The sequence below is a fragment of the Anabrus simplex genome, chromosome 1 (genome assembly GCF_040414725.1).
Source record: "Anabrus simplex isolate iqAnaSimp1 chromosome 1, ASM4041472v1, whole genome shotgun sequence".
In the NCBI taxonomy this organism is placed as follows: Eukaryota; Metazoa; Arthropoda; class Insecta; order Orthoptera; family Tettigoniidae; genus Anabrus; species Anabrus simplex.
This window is the reverse complement of record NC_090265.1, coordinates 943833126-943855331: the sequence shown is the minus strand read 5'-3', so window position 1 is coordinate 943855331 and position 22206 is coordinate 943833126. Positions and strand designations below refer to the sequence as shown.

Here is a 22206-nt window from a genome sequence, read left to right as displayed (position 1 = left end):
TTTCCACTCGAATATGTTTTCTTAAGCTCTTCAACGGTTGCTGGCTTATTGATATAGACGCACTGTTTGAAATATTTCCAGTCCGAGTCTGTCAAATCTGGGAATGAGTCAGAAAAATTAATTGTTGATTTGAAATGAAAAGTTCGGTACATTTCGTCTGCTGTTCGATGTTTAACTTCCCTACTTTTCGGAGTGTCCTTCAGAAGACTGATAAACACCGTCGTAAAAACAAACGTTATGCGGATTTTTACCCACGCTTTCCGTCACCCTGTAGGTTTATAACAAAATTGGTTCTACACAACAAGCATTGAGAAATGACAATTTTCTGAGCGATTTTAATTTTCGATAATTGTAAGATTCCATTACCTGCAGAAGCTGAAGTATCAATACGACCAACTTCTGGTTTGAGAAAAGTTTTGAGCAGCATTTCTATTCGTTATATCGTTACACCTTCTACGAGATTGTTGAATTATCTACTTCTATAGGAAAAAGGTTCAAATGTGATGTTCTAATCTTCTTAGAAAATAAAATATTAATTTAAACAGTAGTGTGTTGGATCTAATTTATTATCTGTGGGAACATAACGTTCAGAATGAATAGTACCATCAAAGAAATATATATTCGATCTATTAATTCCGTTCTCTTTTGAACTATAATAACTACATTCAGTTTTTCGTGACAGTCAAATTGTCCATATAGAGTACATAATATTATATACAATATGAAGTAAATATCTCATCCCCTATTATGAATATTGGCATTTTGTATAGAACTGAAGTTTTTCCACATTCCAATTGCATTAAATTTTATCACATAGCATTTTGCCATACGACGCACATGTATTGACTTATTAACGAATTTACGTTCAGGGCCAACTCAAAACCTCTACTCCTGCCGATGAATTTCATACGTGCTTTGGGCTATAGGGTCTAATTTAAGTGAAATATTACTTATTTTAATTAAGAAGAAAGGTTTTCTCGAATGGGCATTAGATTATAAATTAGGTTTTACGGTAGTAAATGGAAATATTTAAATACGAGATTTCGCAGAATTGCATTCATCCATTTTAACGTGATGTGTGAATATGCAAAAGACATTCAGAAAGACATGCAGATAGAAGTTTAACTAATGACACTGTTCGCATTCACTTGGTGAAAAAGGCATAGATAAATGAACATGTCTTGATTTAAATAAAAGTGCAGACAAGCGTTAACTTTATTTATGTAGATTAACACTGTATTTTTCTAAATTCGTTTCACATATGGAAAACATGACTTATATCTATAGAAACTTGCTCTTTCTATTTCCTTACTTACCATATCTGATAAACTGAAGACTGTATTTACAGGAAATCGACGATACACTGGGGTTTTCTGAGCAATGTCAGAACAAGGAGAGTGATCTCATATCTGATGACGATTTTCCTTAAATGTGAAGTCTTGACTGTTCTGAAAAAACAACCAGTTAATAACATTATAAATAACATTATAATATTTTATGGTTTGCACATATTTACAGTTTTCTTGCTTGTAAGAAGTAGACATAGAGGTCAAGACAATTATTTCAGAAGAATGGTTAACAACCGATTGGTGAAAAGGATCATTTTAAAGGGCAGTTATATTTTTTGAGTAAACTCTCCAATGAAGTACAACATTGTTTCCGGAATCTGTATTTTTAACGATTGGCTTCACGTCACACTGACACAGATAGGTCTTATGGCGACGATGGGATAGGAAAGGGATAGGAGTGGAAAGGAAGCGGCCGTGGCCTTAATTAATGAACAGCCCTCGCATTTGCCTGATGTGAAAAAGAAAAACCATGGAAAACCGTCTTCAGGGCTGCCGACAGCGGGGTTCGAACTCAGTATGTCCCTAAAGCAAGGACATAGCTACGTGACCCAAACCCCGGCCACTTGCTCGGCGGAATCTGTATTTAAGAAGGCACTATACATTCTTCTTCTTCTTCTTCTTCTTCTTCTTCTTCCCCTTCATCTCTTTCCCTTAGACTCCGCGAAGGATCCCACCTCTGGTGCCTCAAGGACACTGTCCTAGAGCTTCAGACTCTGGGTCGGGGATACAACTTGGGAGGAGGACCAGTACCTCGCCCAGGCGCGCTCACCTGCTATGCTGAACAGGTGCCTGGGGGAATGGGAAGATTGGAAGGGATAGACAAGGAAGAGGGAAGGGAGCGGCCGTGGCCTTAAGTTAGGTACCATCCCAGCATTTGACTGGAGGAGAAGTGGGAAACCACAGAAAACCACTTCGAGGATGGCTGAGGTGGGAGTCGAACCTCCTCTACTCAGCTGACCTCCCGAGGCTGAGTGGACCCCGTTCCAGCTCTCGTACCACTTTTCAAATTTCGTGGCAGAGTCGGGAGTCGAACCCGGGCCTCCATGGGTGGCAGCTAATCACACTAACCACTACACCATAGAGGGGACACTTTAAATTACTCAGCTAAGAAATTTTTGTATTAGGTGAATTTTAACTGATTTCAACAAAATCCTGTATGCCGGTTTAAGTTATGTAAATGTAACATATAATGTGTAAGTATTTTTGTGACATATCAAATTTTGTATGCTAGGGGCTCTGAAAATATATTTTGAATTGAATTTGAAATGTTAAGTACTCGGTCGCTATTTTAGAATTAAGGTAAACATTAATTTCCTCTTTCATTTCCACATATAGCTATAAAGATCTTCAGGAAGGTTAATATTTTAATGTCTAGGAAGAAAAGTAGGCGAATTAATGACGGAAGGGTAGATTGTATAGTATAAATAATAATTACACAAACTAACAGGTTTAATATTACATGTCACCAGATTACGTTTTAGTTCTATTACCAACTGTTATAAAATATTTATATCTGTTTTCTTTAATTTTAGGTATGTTCAGCAATCCATTGGCACGAAAACTTGAGCTCTTTTTCAACGGAGAGAGGATGCAATTTGGGGTAAGTAATACTAACTTGTAAGAATGCTTATCAAACTGTATCTTGGTACAGGGGAACTTTATGGCAAACACAACTCCGAGTAACGTGCTGCTTTCGTACTGTACGACACATATGCACAAAATGGCCACATGAAAGGAAATCATTATAAAATTGATTTGATAATACGCTTCATTTCTTCCTTCTTTCAATTTGCAAACATTCAATATATTTAAATGTCCTACACTAAAAGCCACAGGAAACTGATGAATGGTGTTATTCGTTCTCCAGAGTTTGTGATTCTATCGTTGAGAATGTTTATTTAACGTTTTTCCTTTCCGTGATAATTCCAAAATTATTGAGGGTCCTTGGAATCTCTTTCTTTTTTTTTTTTTTTTTTTTTTTTTGCTAGTTGCTTTACGTCGCACCGACACAGATAGGTCTTAGGGCTAGGAGTGGGAAGGAAGCGGCCGTGGCCTTAATTAAGGTACAGCCCCAGCATTTGCCTGGTGTGAAAATGGGAAACCACGGAAAACCATCTTCTGGGCTGCCGATAGTGGGGTTAGAACCTACTATCTCCCGAATACTGGATACTGGCCGCACTTAAGCGACTGCACCTATCGAGCTCGGTCCTTGGAATCTCTCAAACTCTATGCATGTAAGTGGAGTACTCTGCCCGAAGGCTGGTGTATCCTCAAAACTCCTTAATCAGCTGTCATATATGGCCTAGGCGTCAGAACTAGGGAAATGAGGCGTGGAGTAGTTTTCCGTTGCTTTCCCCATCAAGCAGGAAGTTGCTATTACATATCAGTGTAGTAGATTGACCACTGAAAATCGGGCACCAACTGATACTGTTAGCGATACTTTCACTCCATTCATAACAGGGAGTGGCTGTATAAGTAATGGTATTGCTACCATTGCTCATACCTCAACCGATTTCATATCGTCAAAGCCAGGAAAGAGACTGAGACAGCTCAATGAAATTAACACGTTTGTTCTAGCCTATACGAGAAAATTAGTGCACTGTAAACACTAGGTCTTGAAAACAAAGGCAGCAAATGTTTAAGGCTTTAAAATATAAAATTGCTTTTAGCCACTAAGCTAATGGAGGTTAATAATCTACTCTTTGATACCCTATGCAAGAGATAAGTGCAATGTCAACAGGTTGGACCTCGATGGGCTCATAGCCTAACATTGAAGGAGAATCCGATGCTAACGGAAATCCCTTCGGTTCTCTCATGGTCAGCAGACTTAATCAAGTACGAAGCTCTAGGCTATTATTATTATTATTATTATTATTATTATTATTATTATTATTATTATTATTATTATTTATTTATTTATTTATTTATTTATTTATTTTATTTTATTTTATTTTATTTTATTTTATTTTACTTTTTTACAATTTGTTTTACGTCGCACCGACACAGATAAGTATTACGGCGGCGAGGAAGGTATAGGAAAGGGCTAGGAGTGGAAAGGAAACGGCCGTAACCTGGCGTTTTCCTGGCGTGAAAATGAGAAACCAAGGAAAATCATCTTCAGGGCTGCCGACAGTGGAGTTCGAACCCACTATCTTCCGAATGCAAGTTCACAGCTACGTGACTCTAACCGCTCGGCCGACTCATTCGGTCTCTAGGTAGTTAGGAACAGCTAGATCTGGCACTGAACCTTCGTACGGCCAGTAATATCCTTACCAAAGTTCCAAGAAATCACCATCGATACCACGATGACAGTGATATACACGCGTAATGTGTGAGGCTTACGAATAAAATATCCCCAATTGTTAAACGAAGTAGCTACACCAAAGTCGTATTTGAAAATTAAGCTCTTTTAATAAGTACATAAAAATACTGGTGGGCTATCATTAAGCACTGGAAATGACAGGAACAGTTCATCGGCCGTTGCTCACCGTTCAGTTTGGGCTTCTTCCGTAAGCTGTACTCCGAAGAGGTTACGAGGTTTCCTGTGCCTAGCGACGACACATACACAATACATTATTGTTATTGGAGAGCAGAAAGGAGTAGGGTCTTAGCGGCTTTCTTGTCATTCCGACGACCTTGGTTTGATTCCCGGTGTTGTTGAGTGGGATATTAGGTTGAAAATTCCGTGGTGCCAGGAAGGGCTTGCGATCTTCCATCTCCGGCCACAACTCTTTCATGCCTTAGTGCGTGCAGGGATCGTGTTCAAGCGGGATAAGCTGCGGAAAATGACGATCGTGATTATTACTGTCAATATAATTTGGCATCCAGCGACAATCATTTATTATTTCCGGTCTATTCTCAATATGCTCGTACTTCGGAGGGGTATGAAAGTAAAACAGTTGGATTTTGGGGGCATTCCAACCAAAAAAGCTTGAATACTACTGATCTAGAGGGTGTCATCTCGAAAGACCTGCACCAGGCCTCACAGGAGGCCACATGCCATTATTATTATTATTATTATTATTATTATTATTATTATTATTATTATTATTATTATTATTATTATTATTATTATTATTATATTTACGGCTGTTATGTTTTGATGTTACTTATAGTGGACTAAATTATCTGGTTGGTGGCACGGATAACTAATATAGCCCGAACACAGTACATTTGGTAATCTACAAATTTTCTCTACTATTACCGGGCGTGTTGGCCGAGCGGTTAGAGGCGCGCTTCCGGGAGATAGTGGGTTCGAATCCCACTGTCGGCAGCCCTGAAGATGGTTTTCCGTGGTTTCCCATTTTCACACCAGGCAAATGCTGAGGCTGGACCTTAATTAAGGCCACGGCCGCTTCCTTCCAACTCCTAGGCCTTTCCTACCCCATCGTTGCCATAAGACCTATCTGTGTCGGTGCGACGTAAAGCCACTAGCAAAAATTTCCCTACTATTTGTTGGGTTGAACTACATGCGTATTTGGCTTAGTTTTACGCCAAACCTATGTAGAGAAATTTATTCACTGTTGCTGATCTCTGAGTTGGTTAGTAATGTGATGAGTTTATGTGGTAGGTGTTAAGATGAACACAAATACCCAGTCTCCGAGTCAGAGGAATTAATCATACACATCTAACATTTCAGCCCGACCAGGAATCGAATCTGGTCTTTGAACCGAAGGCCGCTACACAGATTAATCAACTGAGGATTCGGAACTCCGCGTAATTTCTTACACGTGCCAGAAAATCTACTGATACGAAGTTGAAGTACTTGACCACCTTCAAATACCATAGGACTGAACCAGAATCGAGCTCGCCAACTTTGGTTCGTAAGGCCAGCATTTCTACCATCTGACCACTCAGCCCGGCCGGTGTGAAATTCTCAAACGAAAGTGTGAGTCTGCATAAAAGAAAGAAAGGAAGTACCGTACCACGAACGTCTTTGACCTCTAGTACTGTCCAGGAAATCGGGAAGGTCATGTTCTGTGACCCGCTTCCTTACTCCATCTGCTCTCGAAATGTGAAATGACCTTGCCTCCGGGTTTAACGGATGGCCATGGCACTCCACTGACAGGCTGCGTCTGAGTGACCGAGGAACTTCGTGTGGTAGTCGAGAAGATACCTATCACAAGATGCTCAAAGCGGTGAAAGTAGTCTCTTCCGAATAACTCATTCCAAGACTTTACGTTCTCCTTTCTGCAGTACCTATGTTTGTGAATGCCAGATTTAGTAACATTACGGTATATCAAGGTCATTACTTTATCACAAATCTCTTCAAGGAACTAATGTTTTTCACCGCCGAATGAGTAAGAGTTGTTCTTGATTTATACATTTTTTGCGAAAATAGAGGTAACTGTTAGTTTCAAATTTTAATAATAATAATAATAATTTTAACAACAACAATAATAATAATAATAATAATAATAATAATAATGTTATTGGTTTTGCGCCCCACTAACTAATTTTTTACGGTTTTCAGAGACCCAGATTTGCCGGGATTTTGTCCCACAGGACTTCTATTACGTGCTTGTAAATCCACCGACACAAGGATGCATATTTGAGCAGCTTCATGTACCACCGGACGGAGATGGCACCGAACCCATCAAGTTGGGATCAGAAAGCTACGGCTGAGCCACTCATCCCGTGAGTTTCAAATTTTGATGGGTGGGAATTTATCATTAGCATTTCACCAGCGATTTAAGTCATCGTTTTGCTATGTATGTACTGTATGTTCAGTCCGTCAGCGCTAACGCTGGTGAGATCCTCAACAGCTCTGCCATCAGCTGTCATAGATGGTCTAGGCATCACTGAAGAGACGTACTAGGGAAATGAGGAGTGAGGTAGTTTACCGTTGCTTTCCTCACCGAGCCAGAGTTGCTACTACATATCAGTGTGCCAAGCCCACTGAAATGCATACACCAACCGACCCTATGAGCAACATTTTCATACCATTCATAGCAGAGACTCGCTGCATAAGGATTGGCATTACTAGCATCGCTCATACCTCAGTCACTTTCATATTGTCAAAGCCAAGGATAAGACAGAGACAGATCTATGAAAGTAACAAAATTGTTCTAGCCTATACCAGAAGACATAGTGCACTGTAAACACTAGGTCCTGCCAGCAAAGGCATCGTTTTGCTACACGATGAGTTCAATGTTGTGAAATCGCAGCTGTCGTTCTACTTTACTTGGTGTCGGCACATAGCCTACTCCTATCGAATAACACCAAGGTGTCTGCTTAAGACTTCACGTCACCATCCGACAGACAAATCACGATCAAAAGCGTATGAACCAAATGATAACTGAGGAGAGGTTTGTGATTGAATCCAGCTTTCTGGGGCCGGGCTGAGTGGCTCAGATGGTTGAGGCGCTTGACTTCTGACATCAACTTGACAGGTTCGATCCTGGCTCAGACCGGTGTTATTTGAAGGTGTCGGTAGATTTACTGGTACGTAAAAGAACTCCTGCCGGAGAAATGTCCATCACCTTGGCGTCTCCAAAAACCGTCAAAAGTAGTTTGTGGTACGTAAAGACAGTAACATTATTAAACAGGCTTCCGGCACGTAGTTATCGACTAGAACTTGTATATCCTACCCTGCACACCAACATTTTGATGAGGAGAATTTCTTCCACCAACTGGACTCGAACTGGCTAACTAGGGTGTCAGGCCATTTAGATCTAACGCCTTAACGAACATGGTCACCAGGCTGGCTAATATTCAGGGTGATTCAAACTATCACTATTACCGCTCAGTATGTTGAGTGCAACGTGTATGATTTGGACTGTATTGGGTGTCAAAATCTAGCAACGCTTTGGATATAGTGATAGGCTTGCATTCCTGAATTTGTCAAAGAAACTTCCCCGACCTAACGAGAGTATCACATCGTGCATTAAATTACGAAAGGGGTTCGGACCGTCCACCTCCAACTTGATGACAGAGTGCAGTACAAAGATTGGCACCCATGGTCCAATACTCTGCGCTATTTCACGCACACACTACCTTTCATGGCACCCCAAACAAACACGTATTTGACCATGGACGTCAATCTTTGCACCGCCGTTGTAAACTCGGTAATCGAATTGATGGTCGACAATTATGCACGATCAGATACTCTTGATACGTTGGTGGAAGTTTCTGGACAAAGTGCGGAACATATACCCACGACTATGCTACTCAACAGCAGTCAAATATGCAAAGGTCTCCTCATGAAGAACGCCTAGTTTACCGTCCCGCACAACATACTAAGCGTCGTCGACGTATATGTGAGAGAAAATCGTATATGATAACTTGCGTAAATGAGACATTGTATCTCAGAGAGAGAGAGAGAGAGAGAGAGAGAGAGAGAGAGAGAGAGAGAGAGAGACTGAGTGAGTATCTGTGTGATTGAATTGTTTGTTCGTCTTTGTTTAGAACTTCAATGTATAATCATAGAAACCATTAAATTGATACCACCCATGTCCTCGATCAGTCTGTGGTGTACCTGTTTCATTCATTTAAAAATGCACTGATCCATTCCACTCAGTTAAGGACAGTGTCGTGGTAAGAAGAGGAGCTTCTCTTTAACGAAATTGAGTATCATCTATTATAGACCTATTTAGTTCTCGAGGTTGTCGTGAGCTCCTGAGCCATTATCAAGGTATTCTGGCGTCTCTTTGTGTCACCGGTGACGTGATAAATTGAAGGCAAACGCAAGTGGCACTCACTGGAATGGGCTTGTCATTCAGCTACAGCTTTAGCGGTGTTCGAATCAACTTTAAACTTCCTCGTAAATTGGGAAGATGGTAAATGAGTTTCCAATTTTATAGATGGAGGTTTGTAAATCAAATGGATTCAAACATTTGTTTGGTGAGAGATAGATCGTGACTTTCAGAGAATGCAGACTTTCGCATAATGTACGAGTGTGTGTGTGTTTATTTTTTTGTTAACATGTGAGTACATTGGAAATATTCCAAGAAAATAATAAACTCCCTTTCTGTGTAGGCCTACGAATTCTATGATGACGGAATCAAACCCGACAGATGTAGAGTCGGATTTATGATGATGATGATGACGATGATGATGATGATGTTGAGTTTTTTGTTTTAAGGGGTCAAATATCCAGATCACTAGCACGTGTATTTTTGAAACTCCGTATATTAACAGAGTGGGATTGTCATTGGTTTTTCACTAATGCGGCCGCGGTTCAAATCTCGGGCTGTGCACATGAGATTGTTAAAACTTAAAGTCTCGTCCTTGTGGTTTGAATACCACGTGAAACTAGATTTCTCGTGACTAGGAAAATGAAATGGCGTATGGATTTTTAGTGCCGGGAGTGTCCGAGGACAAGTTCGGCTCGCCAGGTGCGGGGCTTTTGATTTGACCCCCGTAGACGACCTGCGCGTCGTGATGGGGATGAAATCATGATTAAGACGACACATTCACTCAGTCCCCGTGCCAGCGAAAGTAACCAATGATGGTTAAAATTCCCGACCCTGCAGGGAATTGAACCCGGGACCCGTGTGACCAAAGGCCAGCACGCCAACCATTTAGCCATGGAGCCGGACCGGGTCGGGACTAGCAATATGTTATTAATAATCATATAAATTGCCTGCTACAATTTCTTGATGGATACAGTACTTTTGTATCCATCTCTTGGCACAGGCCAGAGTAAAGTGTAGCTTCCACTGAAGTCCCAGTCTCATCCATGGCTGTGACAATATGGAAGCTGCTGGGGTATGGGTGGTGCTAAGTAATGACATTCAGAGCACGACTAGTGCATCTGAGTGTTATGAAAGGTGTTGCTCATAGGGTCAGTCGTGCTGCAATAGCACTTTCTGACCCAGTGAGGAAAGCAATGGCGAACTACCTCACTCCTCATCTTGCCTAGTACGCCTCATTTTGGCGCTGCCATTGGTTTTTGCGGTTTCCTTATAACCGCATAACCGTTGGTGGTGCTCTTTGAGGATCTAACCAGCCTCTGGGCTGATGACCTAACAGACAGACAATCATATAAAACTGCAAAGTTGCTTTGTTTGATTTTTGAACGGCGGACGAAAGTCTACTGGGAACTCCACGTAGGTCGGCCTGTAAATGACTGTTGGTGACACATTCGGATTAATTAAAACTCAGCTTTAAGTCATCAAATAGGGTCCTGCTTTCTCTGCTATTTGCTATACTGGCTCAATAGTCGATATTGACATGCAGGCAAACTGAATGGCGTCATATCAAGAGGCCTAATGCCAGCACGAGGCAAAGTAGTAGTATATCAACTAGGATAAGTTACTAAATATCTGCCTCCGTAGCGTAACAGTTATCGCTATTAGTTGCCGACCTCGGAGGCTCAGGTTTTATTCCCGGTACTGCCAGAAATTTAAGAATGGCAGGAGGTCTGGTGTGTGGTTACAACAGTCTATGCAGCTCACCTCCATTGCGTGTGTGCCCGAAAAGAGCTGCTTCTCCTCGGGTCGTGAACACGAGTTTACATATTTTTAGTTACTAAAATATCATAAAAGTATGGAGCATTGATGCTGAGGTTCATACATTTGAGTTACCTTTTTAAAATATGGGATTGTGTAGGCTACGGAAACGACATCTATCCTTATTATCTGTAGACAGCCTCCAATTTATCGCTACTCATCTTTTTTCAATATTCGGATTCGTTTCATGCGTAATGCCAGAAATATCCTCTTTTAACCAGCTGTCGAATGTATTTATCACTTCCTAAATTATCGTGTTAACCCACATTCATGTGACACTGTTACCCACATTATATAGTGTTCTTATCACTCTTGTTATTCTGGGTCATTAACATAACTGTTTATCCGATTTCCGTTGCGTTAGAATTAATTAATTAATTAATGCTATTTGCTTTACGTCCCACTAACTACTTTTTAAGGTCTTCGGAGACGCCGAGATGCCGGAATTTAGTCCCGCAGGAGTTCTTTTACGTGCCAATAAATCTACCGACACGGGGCTGTCGTATTTGAGCACCTTCAAATACCACCGGACTGAGCCAAGATCGAACCTGCCAAGTTGGGGTTAGAAGGCCAGTGCCTTAACCATCTGAGCCAATCAGCCCGGCCGTTGCGTTAGAGCTTGACTATCTGTTTACAAGATAGTAGGTTCGATCACGACGGATATCGATGGTGAATGGTAGTGTAAAAATGCGACAATTTCATGTCATTGGATTCCTGTACATCGAAGAACTCCTGTGGGGCAGAATTCCGACATTCCTGCTTCTGTTAATATTGTTGATGGTTAAAGCATGCCGTTAAAAACATAAAGACCAAGTAATTTCTTGCTGTATTTAAAAAAATACGTGGACTGGCCATCTTCATCTCAGGTCTCATCATCAGTTCATTAGCTGTCATATCAATTCACTAAACTTTATAAGGAAACTCAACAGCAAAATTACCACAAGGTTCACAGATTATTTTTAAACACTATACCAGTTTGCCGTTTGTGATTTTACCAAAGAGAAAATGGATTAAGCGAGTTAACATACATACATTACCATTATAGGCCGCTATGCCTTTCAGCGTTCAGTCTGCAAGCCTCTGTGAATTTACTAATCGTAGCCACAATCCTCTATTTTCAACTAGTGCTGTGGCCTAATTTAGTTCTATACCTCTTATTTTTTAATCGTTAGAAACTGAGTCTAACTAGAGTCGTCTTGGTCTCCCTCTACTTCTCTTACCCTCCATAACAGAGTCCATTATTCTCCTAGGTATCCTATCCTTCTCCATTCGCCTCACATGACCCCAGCACCGAAGCCCGTTTATGCGTACCACTTCATCCATCGAATACATTCCTTAGTCTTTATCTCCTCATTCCGAGCACCCTACTGCCATTGTTCCCAAAGTTGGTGCGAAAACAGACCGATGTAAAGATGGTTTCGTCCGGGAGCTGACTTCCTCTTTACAGAATACTGTTGAACAGTGCATTAGCTTTACTACTCCTTGATTCAATCTCACTTACTATATTACCATCCTGGGAGAACACACAACCTAAATACTTGAAATTATCTACTTGTTTCGGCATTGTATCACCAATCCGGCATTCCTTTCTGTTGCATTTCTTACCTACTCACATCAATTTAGTCTTCAAAAGGCTAATATTCTTACCATACTCATTGCACCTACTTTCAAGTTCCAAGATATTAGACTGCAGGGTTTCGGCACAATCTGCCATTATGACCAAGTCGTCAGCTTAAGCCAGACTGCTTACTACATTTCCACCTAACTGAATCCCTCCCTGTCACTTCATATCTTTCAGCAGATGATTCATATAAACTACGAACAGCAAAGGTGAAAGATTACAGCCTTGTCTAACCCTTGTAAGTACCCTGAACCAAGAACTCATTCTACCATAAATTCTCACAGAAGCCCAATTATCAACATAAATAAATGCATTTGATTGATTTTAATAACCTATCTTTAATTCCATAGTCCCCCAGTATGGCGAATATTGGTTTTTTTTTTTTTTTTTTTTTTTTTTTGCTAGGGGCTTTACGTCGCTCCGACACAGATGGTCTTATGGCGACGAGAATATTGTTTCTCTCAGTACCCTGTCATATACTTTCTCTAGATCTACGAAACATAAACACAACTGTCGATTCCTCTCGTAGTATTTTTCAATTACCTAGCGCATACTGAAAATCTGACACTGACAGCCCGTCTGTGGTCTGAAACCACACTGGTTTTCATCCAACTTCTTCTCAACCACTGATCACACCTTCCCTTGCAAGATGCCAGTGAATACTTTGTCTCGTATACTAATCATTGAGATACCTCGATAGTTGTTGCAATCCTTCCTGCCCACTATCGGCAGCCCTGAAAATGGTTTTCCGTGGTTTCCCATTTTCACACCAGGCAAATGCTGGGGCTGTACCTTATTTAAGGCCACGGCCGCCTTTCCTATCCCATCGTCGCCATAAGACCTATCTGTGTCGGTGCGACGTAAACCCCTAGCAAAGAAAATCCTTCCTGTTCCCTTGCTTACAGATAGGTGAAATTACTGCCTTCGTCCAATCTGAAGATACCTTACCAACACTCCATGCTAATCTTACTACTCTATGAAGCTATTTCATCCCTGCCTTTCCACTACACTTAACCATTTCAGGTCTAATTTCATTCTTTTTTTTTGTTTGCTAGGGGTTTTACGTCGCACCGAAACAGATAGGTCTTATGACGACGACTAATTTCATTTATTTCTGCTGCTTTATGACAATGGATTTTATTTACCATCCTTTCCACTTCCTCAAGCGTAATTTCACCAACAGATGTTCCTCCTCTTCATGAGCGTGGCTGTTCGCAACACCACCAGGAAGATTTCCTTTTACGTTGAGAAGATGTTCAAAATATTCCCTCGACCTCTCCAGTGATTCCATGGGATCTATTAAGAGTTCACCTGAATTTCTCAAAACACCGTTCGTTTCCTTGTTCCCTCCCTTCCTGAAAATGAAAACCTACAACCTGTTTTCCAGTCATTGACCGGGTCAGGGATGTAATCCCTCCCTTCCTAACATTCTTTATTACTGTCCAGAAAGGTTTCCCTGCTGCTAGACCTAATTTGTACAGGTTATTCCCAAAATCATCCCATGACTTCTTTTTGGAATCAACAACTATTTGTTGCGCTCTGTTTCTTTCAACTACGTACAATTCTCTGTCTGCATCGGAGCTATTTTGGATCCATTTCTGATAAGCCTTGTTTTTACGTTTACAAGCTGCCCTCATTTCCTCATTCCACCAAGATGTTCGCCTTTTCCCATCTTTACACACAATTGTTCCTAGGCATTCTCTTGGTGTTTCTACTACTGCGTCCCTGTATGCCACCCATTCTCTTTCTATATCCTGAACCTGCTTACTGTCTACTGTTCGAAACATCTCACTAATCATATCCATGTATTTCTGTCTAATTTCCTAGTCCTGGAGATTTTCTACCCTTATTCGTTTGTAGGCAGATTTTGTTTTCTCTATCCTAGGTCTAGAGATACTTAGTTCACTACAGATCAAATAGTGGTCTGTATCATCGAAAAATCCCCGGAAAATTCGTACATTCCTAACAGATTTCCTGAATTCGAACTCTGTTAAGATATTGTCTATTACGGATCTGGTAGCCCTAGCCTCCAATGTGTAGCGGTGAATAGCCTTATACTTGAAAAATGTATTAGTAACTGCTATGCCTATACTAGCACGGAAGTCCTGCAAACGCTTCCCATTCCCATTAGCTTCCATATCTTCCCCACATTTACCAATCACCCTTTCGTATCCTTCAGTTCTATTTCCAACTCTCGCAGTGAAATCGCCCATTAGCACTATCCTATCTTTGCTGTTGACCCTGACTACGATGTTTCTCAATGCTTCATAAAACTTATCAACTCCATCCTCATCTGCACCCTCACATAGTGAATACACGGACACAATTCTTGTCCTAATTCCTCCCACTGACAAATCTACCCACATCATTCCCTCATTTACGTGCTTAACAGAAAGTATGTTGCGTGCACTGGTATTCCTGATAAACAGCCCTACCCCATACTCTGCCCTTCCCTTTCTAACACCCGTCCAGTACACTTTATAATCTCCTATCTCTTCCTCGTTATCTCCCCTTACCCGAATATCACTTACTCCTAGTACATCCAGATGTATCTACTTTGTTGATTCAGCCAGTTCTACTTTCTTTCTTTCATATGCCGCATTAATATTGATAGCACACCATTGAATTCCATTTCGTTCGCCAAGCTGTTTCCAAGGAGTCCCTCGCCTGTCAAATGGGAGAGGGACTCCGTTACTCCCATAGGTCCGAGCCTTGCTTAAAATGTTCTGAGCTCAGTAAATTAATAAAGCAGGATGCTACCCTACTTGCACGTAGTCCAAGTGAGGATCTCTCCTCTAACGGGTTACGGACCACCGGTGGATTGTATAGTCCTAGCCGTCTGAGCACAAAGAGGGCCATGACTCAGAATATGTCCGAGATGCCCACTCCCATTCCATAGGAACTGGTATCATGACTCTCAGGACCATTTACTAGGCCACTCAGCCGTTGCCCATGGTTCACGACCTAGGATGTGACCACAGCAACCCCCACCATGAACCATAGCGAGTTAACTTTCATAAACTTATGTGCCGTTGTCATTAGTTGTCCCAATATTTACTACCTCTCTCTTTCCTTGCAGAGTCATTACCGTCTTCTTCTCAAATTCAGCGTCTATCTCTTTAAGCAGCGCTCTTACTGTCCTGGCTCTTAATAATCACACATGTTTCCAGCAATTCACTGTTCTTGCAAGCGAAAAACATACTTTGATTTTCGGGAACAATGTATTAACGTAATTCGTAAATACAGACATGGACGTGCAACTGCGAGTATGTTCAAACTAATGATTTCCACTTGCTGCGCAGAAGTTTCGCAGCATTCCTGCAACTAGTTAACAATGAGAGAAATAGGATCTGTTGCGCATACCCTCCCATGTGTAGCGGTGAACAGTCTTAGGCTTGAAGAATGTACAGTATTCGTAACTACTAATCCCATACCAGCATAGCAGTCCAGTAAATGCTTCCCATTCGCTTCCATATCTTCCCCACATTCACCAATCACCCTTTCATATACTTCAGTTCTATTTCGTACTCTCGCATTGAAATCGCCCATTTAAACTGTCCTATCCTTGGTGTTAATAATAATGTTATTTGCTTTACGTCCGACTAACTACTTTTACGGTCTTCGGAGACCCCGAGGTGCCGGAATTTAATCTCGCAAGAGTTCTTTTACGTGCTGGTAAATCTTCCCGACACGAGGCTGTCGTATTTGAGCACCTTCAAATACCTCCGGACTGAGCCAGGATCGAACCTGCCAAGTTGGGGTTAGAAGGCCAGCGCCTTAACCGTCTGAGCCACTCAGCCCGGCTATCCTTGGTGTTGACCCTGACTATGATGTCACTTATTGCTTAATAAAACTTGTCAAGTACCCCTTCATTTGCATCCTCATATGGTGAATAGACCGAGACACTTCTCGTCCTATTTCCTCCTACTGTCAAATCTACCTTCATCATACGCCCATTTACGTAATATTATAGGCCATTAAGGTTTCATGTTCATAGTTATGGCTATATTTGTGGATTTGCCGGTATGATATGGTAAATTAGATAGTTGACTTCTTTTTATTCTTCTTCTTTTCCTACCGCCTTTCCCACATCTGTGGGGATGCGTGTGCAAACTGTGTAGCACATGGGGATTTTGACCTGTTTTACGGCCGGATGTCCTTCCTGACGCTAACCTTATGTGGAGGAATGTAATCACTATTGCGTGTTTCTGTGGTGGTTGGTAGTGTAGTGTGTTGTGTGAATATGAAGAGGAAAGTTTCGACAAACACAAACACCCAGTCACCGGGCCAGAAGAATTAATCAGAGGCGATCAAAATCCCCGACCGGCCGTGAATCGAACCCGGGACCCTCTGAACCGAAGGCCTCAACGCTGACCATTCAACCAATGAGTCGGGCATATAGTTGACTTATTATGAGTTTATATTATAGGTTTTGCTTATTTTCTGTTCGTAGTTTTACTTGTGGATTTGCTAGTAAGATGTAGTGAATTGTTTAGTAGGCATATACATGTTTATAAGGTGACCATAGAAGTTGTGATCAAGTTACTAACTACGCTACCACAAGACACTCTCCTCCACACACCCCCCCCCTACCTACTCTCTTCACTTCTACGTATTACAATCAGAACAATGGCGAATGTTCACTATATTATTGAAGCTATTGATGCTTTTGTGGGGATTTATTTTTCAGAAGTATCCCAAAAATCAGAAATCAAGCAAGTATATTTCAAATTTACATTAATTGACAGAATTGCTTTCAGAGTAACCAATGTATTTTAATTTGAGTTTTCTCATACGTCCATCCTTTGGTACAAAAAACACGTTTGAATGCCGTTTTTGTATTAAGGAAAAAAAGAACAAAAATCTACTACAGTAGGAATATTATAATACGATATTTGCTTATTTAAAATTGGTCATTTGATTTGACTTGCAAGGGAACTGTCTATACTGTCATATCGAAATCGACAATGAAATTTCGCAGAGACCATGAGGAGACCCATAAAATAGCGATGTACAAAATCTAGCTGCCATTTCGAAGTGGAAGGTTTTTGAAATCTTGATACAAAATCCGTGTGACAACGTAGTTTACTGGACAACCCTTGCTTCTTGCTGGCTCGCGCTGCGCACAGCAGAGTGGAGGTGCAGTTTTGCTGGAGAGAGAGAGAAAACGAACTGGCAGGCTGCCACGCGCCAAGGTCACTTTATTGTTACGGAACGAATGTGAAACGTAAATGAGGTGCGTTAATCGCATGATAAAAGCACAAATATTTTTGGCACCATGCACAAAGAGTATGCACGTTGAGGCCACATTGTCCTTCACAGTTTTCTTTACTTGTTTGAAGGCAAAATTTTGCAGGCACTTTGAACTCGAGAGGTCTCTTCGTTGTTTAATTGGTTGCGACCACGAATATTTAATCATGTCCTTGAACCGTGGGGAAGAAACTTGAAAATTAATGAAGGGGACTGCATTTTCAGTACGCTGCTCTCTGATAAACATCAAACTGAAAGTCATCACATGTCGGCACAATGTCTGTTAAGCGACGATTCAAAGCCTTCCGCTGCCGGAAGAAAAACTTGTCCAAGGTCTGTATTTTCCCTGTGGTGCCGGGAGAAATCTGGAGAATTTCTATACTGTTGCCTGAAGGAATGTCTTCAAGACAGCTCCTATCACTATAAGTAGTCCAGGAATCTAGCAGTAGTAAACACTTCTCTTCCGAAAATGGGAAGAAGGATTCTTTAAACCAATACTTTAATTCCTTTTTACCCATTTTCTCTCATTTTGTGACTGTTATAATTATATTTCTGGCATGAAACATTTCTTTGGAAACTCTTGGACCGAAAGTTCCAGTTGTCACCTGTGGTACAATGAGTAATTTCGGGAAAAGAGTACCGACCATACGAATTATAGGCTTTATTGTGTACGAATGGGTGAGTGCACTAACTGATTGAGCAAATGTTTCTGTATGTTTCTCACCAACAAACGATAGAGCCCTTTTCGCTTTCATTTCGCGCACGAAACCATTCTGATCAGTATTGTATAATGAATAAGGGGTGTAGTCTAAAACTCGCGCTGTACCTGCTTCCACAAATTTCTTTGCGACTTCATCTTTTTGGTATTCTTATTGCAGATACGTACGGGATACAAATTTTGTCATTTTTCTACCTTTCATTCTGTACTTTTTCTTAAAACGACTCAACCAACCAGCACATGCGCTGAAATTAGTTCGCTCCATTGAAATCTCTCTTGAAATTTGCAAGACCCACAGTCACAGGTCTTCATCGCATATATTCCGCTTCAGTCTTCTTGCTTTTGTAAAGCGAAAAATAATTTTGTATGCATCAGTTTCCTGTGTTCAATGGGGCTTACAGATGTAGATTCTAATTGGTTTTTCCACGTGTACAGTTGTCGTAGAGTCGTCACCTTACGACAACTTTTGCGAACAGTGGTTAATGAAAGCCGCTTCTCACCCCTTCCCCCTTATTTAACAATAAATTTACAGCTTTTCTCTTGTACTCAAAAGCTACAGTTTGTTTCACTTTCTTCTGCGTACTGGAAGCATAGTTTGAACTAGTAGATTTGCAAGGTGACTGCGGTGTGTCTTCACTTGATTGACGGGAATCAGACTCGGGGTTCAAAATCGGACCCGTAACACATATTTTTCCTGGCAATGGTGTGCTGCCTTCTCTTTCAGATAATGCAGATGAGGTATCGCTGCTTCAACTATCACTTTCACTGTCACTGTTTCTCTCCGGACACGCCATGAGCGATTATAAGTGTATAACTTCCTCTAAATCCTCAAACTCATAATGTTATTAAACCTTCCTAAGAAGTGTTGAGGAAAGAATGTTAGGTTTACTCCTACAAACATAGTTGTAAATTGAATTTTTAATCATTTAGTGTTTAGGGTCTCCGAGACGATGCTGGCACACATGGGATGATTTTCAATTAGTTCGATCTCATGACCCATCTACCTTTCTCCCGAAGTTATATCACGGGATGAGGAGAAACCTTTCTCATGGAAATAACGTAAAGCATACTCTAGAACATTAGCCGGATTCATGACTGCTATTTCGAAGGAACACGTGTCAGCTGACTGCTCTTTTCAAAGGAATACGTGTCAACTGGCTAGCGCAGAAAGCTCAAACGTAACCCGGTCGCTTCAGATGGTCACCAGGGCTGTCCACGTCGAACTATACGCTAACGCGTGCAATTCTATTAGACATTTCCGTATCGATTTCAGGACCTTACAGGTCGAAATGGCAGCTGAATTTGTGTACATTGCTTTCTTACCAAATTTCATTGTCGATTTCGATATGGCAGTATGGACAGTTCCTTTGTTGAGTAAACAGAACACTCAAGTCTAGTAGATCGCAGTGGAAACCGCATCTCTTTTAGGCATCTATGGCTGTTTTAATTAATTTTGTCCGGTGAAGTCCAAATGTGTCACCAGAGATCTATTACACACCGACATCGTACAACGTGGAGTGTCGAATGGACTTTCGTTCGCCGTTCAAAAATCCGACCACCTCTGCCGGGTTCGAACCCGCGATTTTTGGATCTGGAGGCCGACACACTACCCATTGATCCACAGCAGCTAGAACCACGGTAATGTCGGTATGCTTAATAACTTCCTAATTGTCACTCAGTGCGTAAAAATCAGTTTGTTAGGGAAGTTAGGATACGGGACAAGGAAATGAACTTAGAATACGTGTCACACATTGAAGTACATCAGCTTACTATACATACAACTCGATTGGAATCTGATCATTATACTGATAGAGTAATGCATCGTCGCGTCGAACAACCTATCCATCATAGTGTTACTATGAATGTTTGTAGATGGAAGCACTGGTCTGTAACCTGAAACTCGCAAGGCAAATGTAAAACACAATAAACCGAATTAACAGCCTCGTTTGAAAATAGCTTACAAGCTACTTCTTGGCTAAATCAGTTTTGTAGAAAATTGAAATTACTGTTCTTCCAGAAGCAAATCCAGATAGACAACAGATATTTTAGTATTATATAAATTCCGATAAAAATAGCATATATTCAGCACTGGAATGTTTGAATTTCTCCTACGAGGTTTAGTTAACGCTAGTGCTATGAAAGGCCGGGGTCTCGCGCTTTAGATATTTTGGACGCCTTTCATATTTGTTCCTAGGCTTTTGGGGCGATTCACCAAAGTTCTTGTTATGTTCTAAACAGACATTATAAGCATCGAGATCATCAGTTATTATCAACATTATTGTTTTGTATTTCCAAATGTTTAATGCTGCAGTATATATATATTGTTAATCTTTGAATTTTTAGAGTTATTTGTCAGATGATGTTAATGTTCAAACTTAATTTTGTAATTTTTTTATGTAGTTAAACTCTGTCCTTGTGGCAAGCCAGAATGTCTGGAAAATCGTTGAGTTTATCAATAAATTAAATAAATAAATAAATAAATAAATAAATAAATAAATAAGTAAATAAATTGCGTATTATGTAACTTCATCTACTACTAGTGTAAAGAGAGACATGCATACATGAATTTTGCTTGGGAAGGGAGTTCTTTAGCATGCCAGAAAGTCTAATGACAGAAGTTTCACTCATTTAGGCACTCCTGTATATCAACTGCCTACACTGGGATCCGCAACCTTGATCAAAGAAAGCTAGTGCCTAATCAACTAAGGTAAACAGCTAGTGAAGGTCATCAAACTCTTTACTTAGTGTGTAGGTGATAGCCAGCTTCTCATCTAATGCATTTGCATATAGGTGGACCTGTCACATTTGGAAACTTGGGCCTCAGAATTTGAAATAAGATGGCATCCATCCTAGAGTGTTTCGAGAGAATGGAGATACACCTTGGATTAATGCAACTCAAATGACCACTGACGTCTCATCAGAGCACTAATATACTAATGATGTTGGGGACAAAATACTACTGTTAGCACTTGGAATAAATTAAGTTATGTACGGGCTGTCAGTTCAGGTTGTAATCTGCCACCACCGTTGTGTAATCTTTATTATGACAAGGTCTTCAAAGCAGCCTTCGAAAACCACTAGGACGGCAGGAAGGTCAGTCGCGCATACTGTCAACCTTAGTGGTATGTAGAATTCGCTGAAAAACAAGAGTGAAGAGACAGATTAGTGTTAACTAGGTCAGTTCTTGATCTTCAATAAAGGAACATCAGTCATAGACTTGTTTGATGCATCTTCCATGCCATCCTATCCTGTGCTAAACTTTTCATTTCTATGTAATTACTACACCCTACATCTACACCAATCTGTTTGGTGTACTCATGTCTTAGTCTATCCCTGTCGTTCTTGCCGTCTATACTTCCCTAAAAATCTAACAGAACAAATTCAGCGTATCTGATGTGTCCTGTCGTTCTATCATTATATTCTTCTGGCCAAAATTCACAAAATCGTTCTCCTCTTACCAACTCGATTCCGTATCTCTTCATATGTGATTCGATCTACCCAACTCACTATCAGCATTCTTCTGTAACACCACATTTCATAAACTTCTATTCACTTTCTTTCTGAGCTGGTTTTTGTCCATGTTTCATTTCCATAAAAAGCCACGCTGAAGACAAAAATCCTTCGAAAATATTTCTAATTCCTATAGGAATATTAGAAGTTAGCAACTTTCTTTTCTTAAGAAAGGCCTTACTTGCTTATGCCAGTCTGCATTTTATGCCGTCTCTAGTTCTGCTATCGTTAATAATTACTCTACAAGTGACAATACTAATCTGCTTCGTTCAAAGTTTTATTTCCTAATCTAATATTTCCTGCATC

The 22206-nt window shown here is 40.7% G+C and overlaps 1 protein-coding gene across 1 annotated transcript in view; it reads right to left on the bottom strand.

Moving 5' to 3' along the window:
• Window positions 1-22206, bottom strand: part of LOC136875028 (facilitated trehalose transporter Tret1-2 homolog) — a 385514-nt gene that overhangs the window by 172653 nt on the left and 190655 nt on the right. Inside the window, exon 2 of the mRNA XM_068228023.1 lies at window positions 1317-1448. Coding sequence (XP_068084124.1) covers window positions 1317-1319 — 3 coding nt within the window. The 5' untranslated portion in view covers window positions 1320-1448. The remainder of the gene's footprint in view (window positions 1-1316; window positions 1449-22206) is intronic.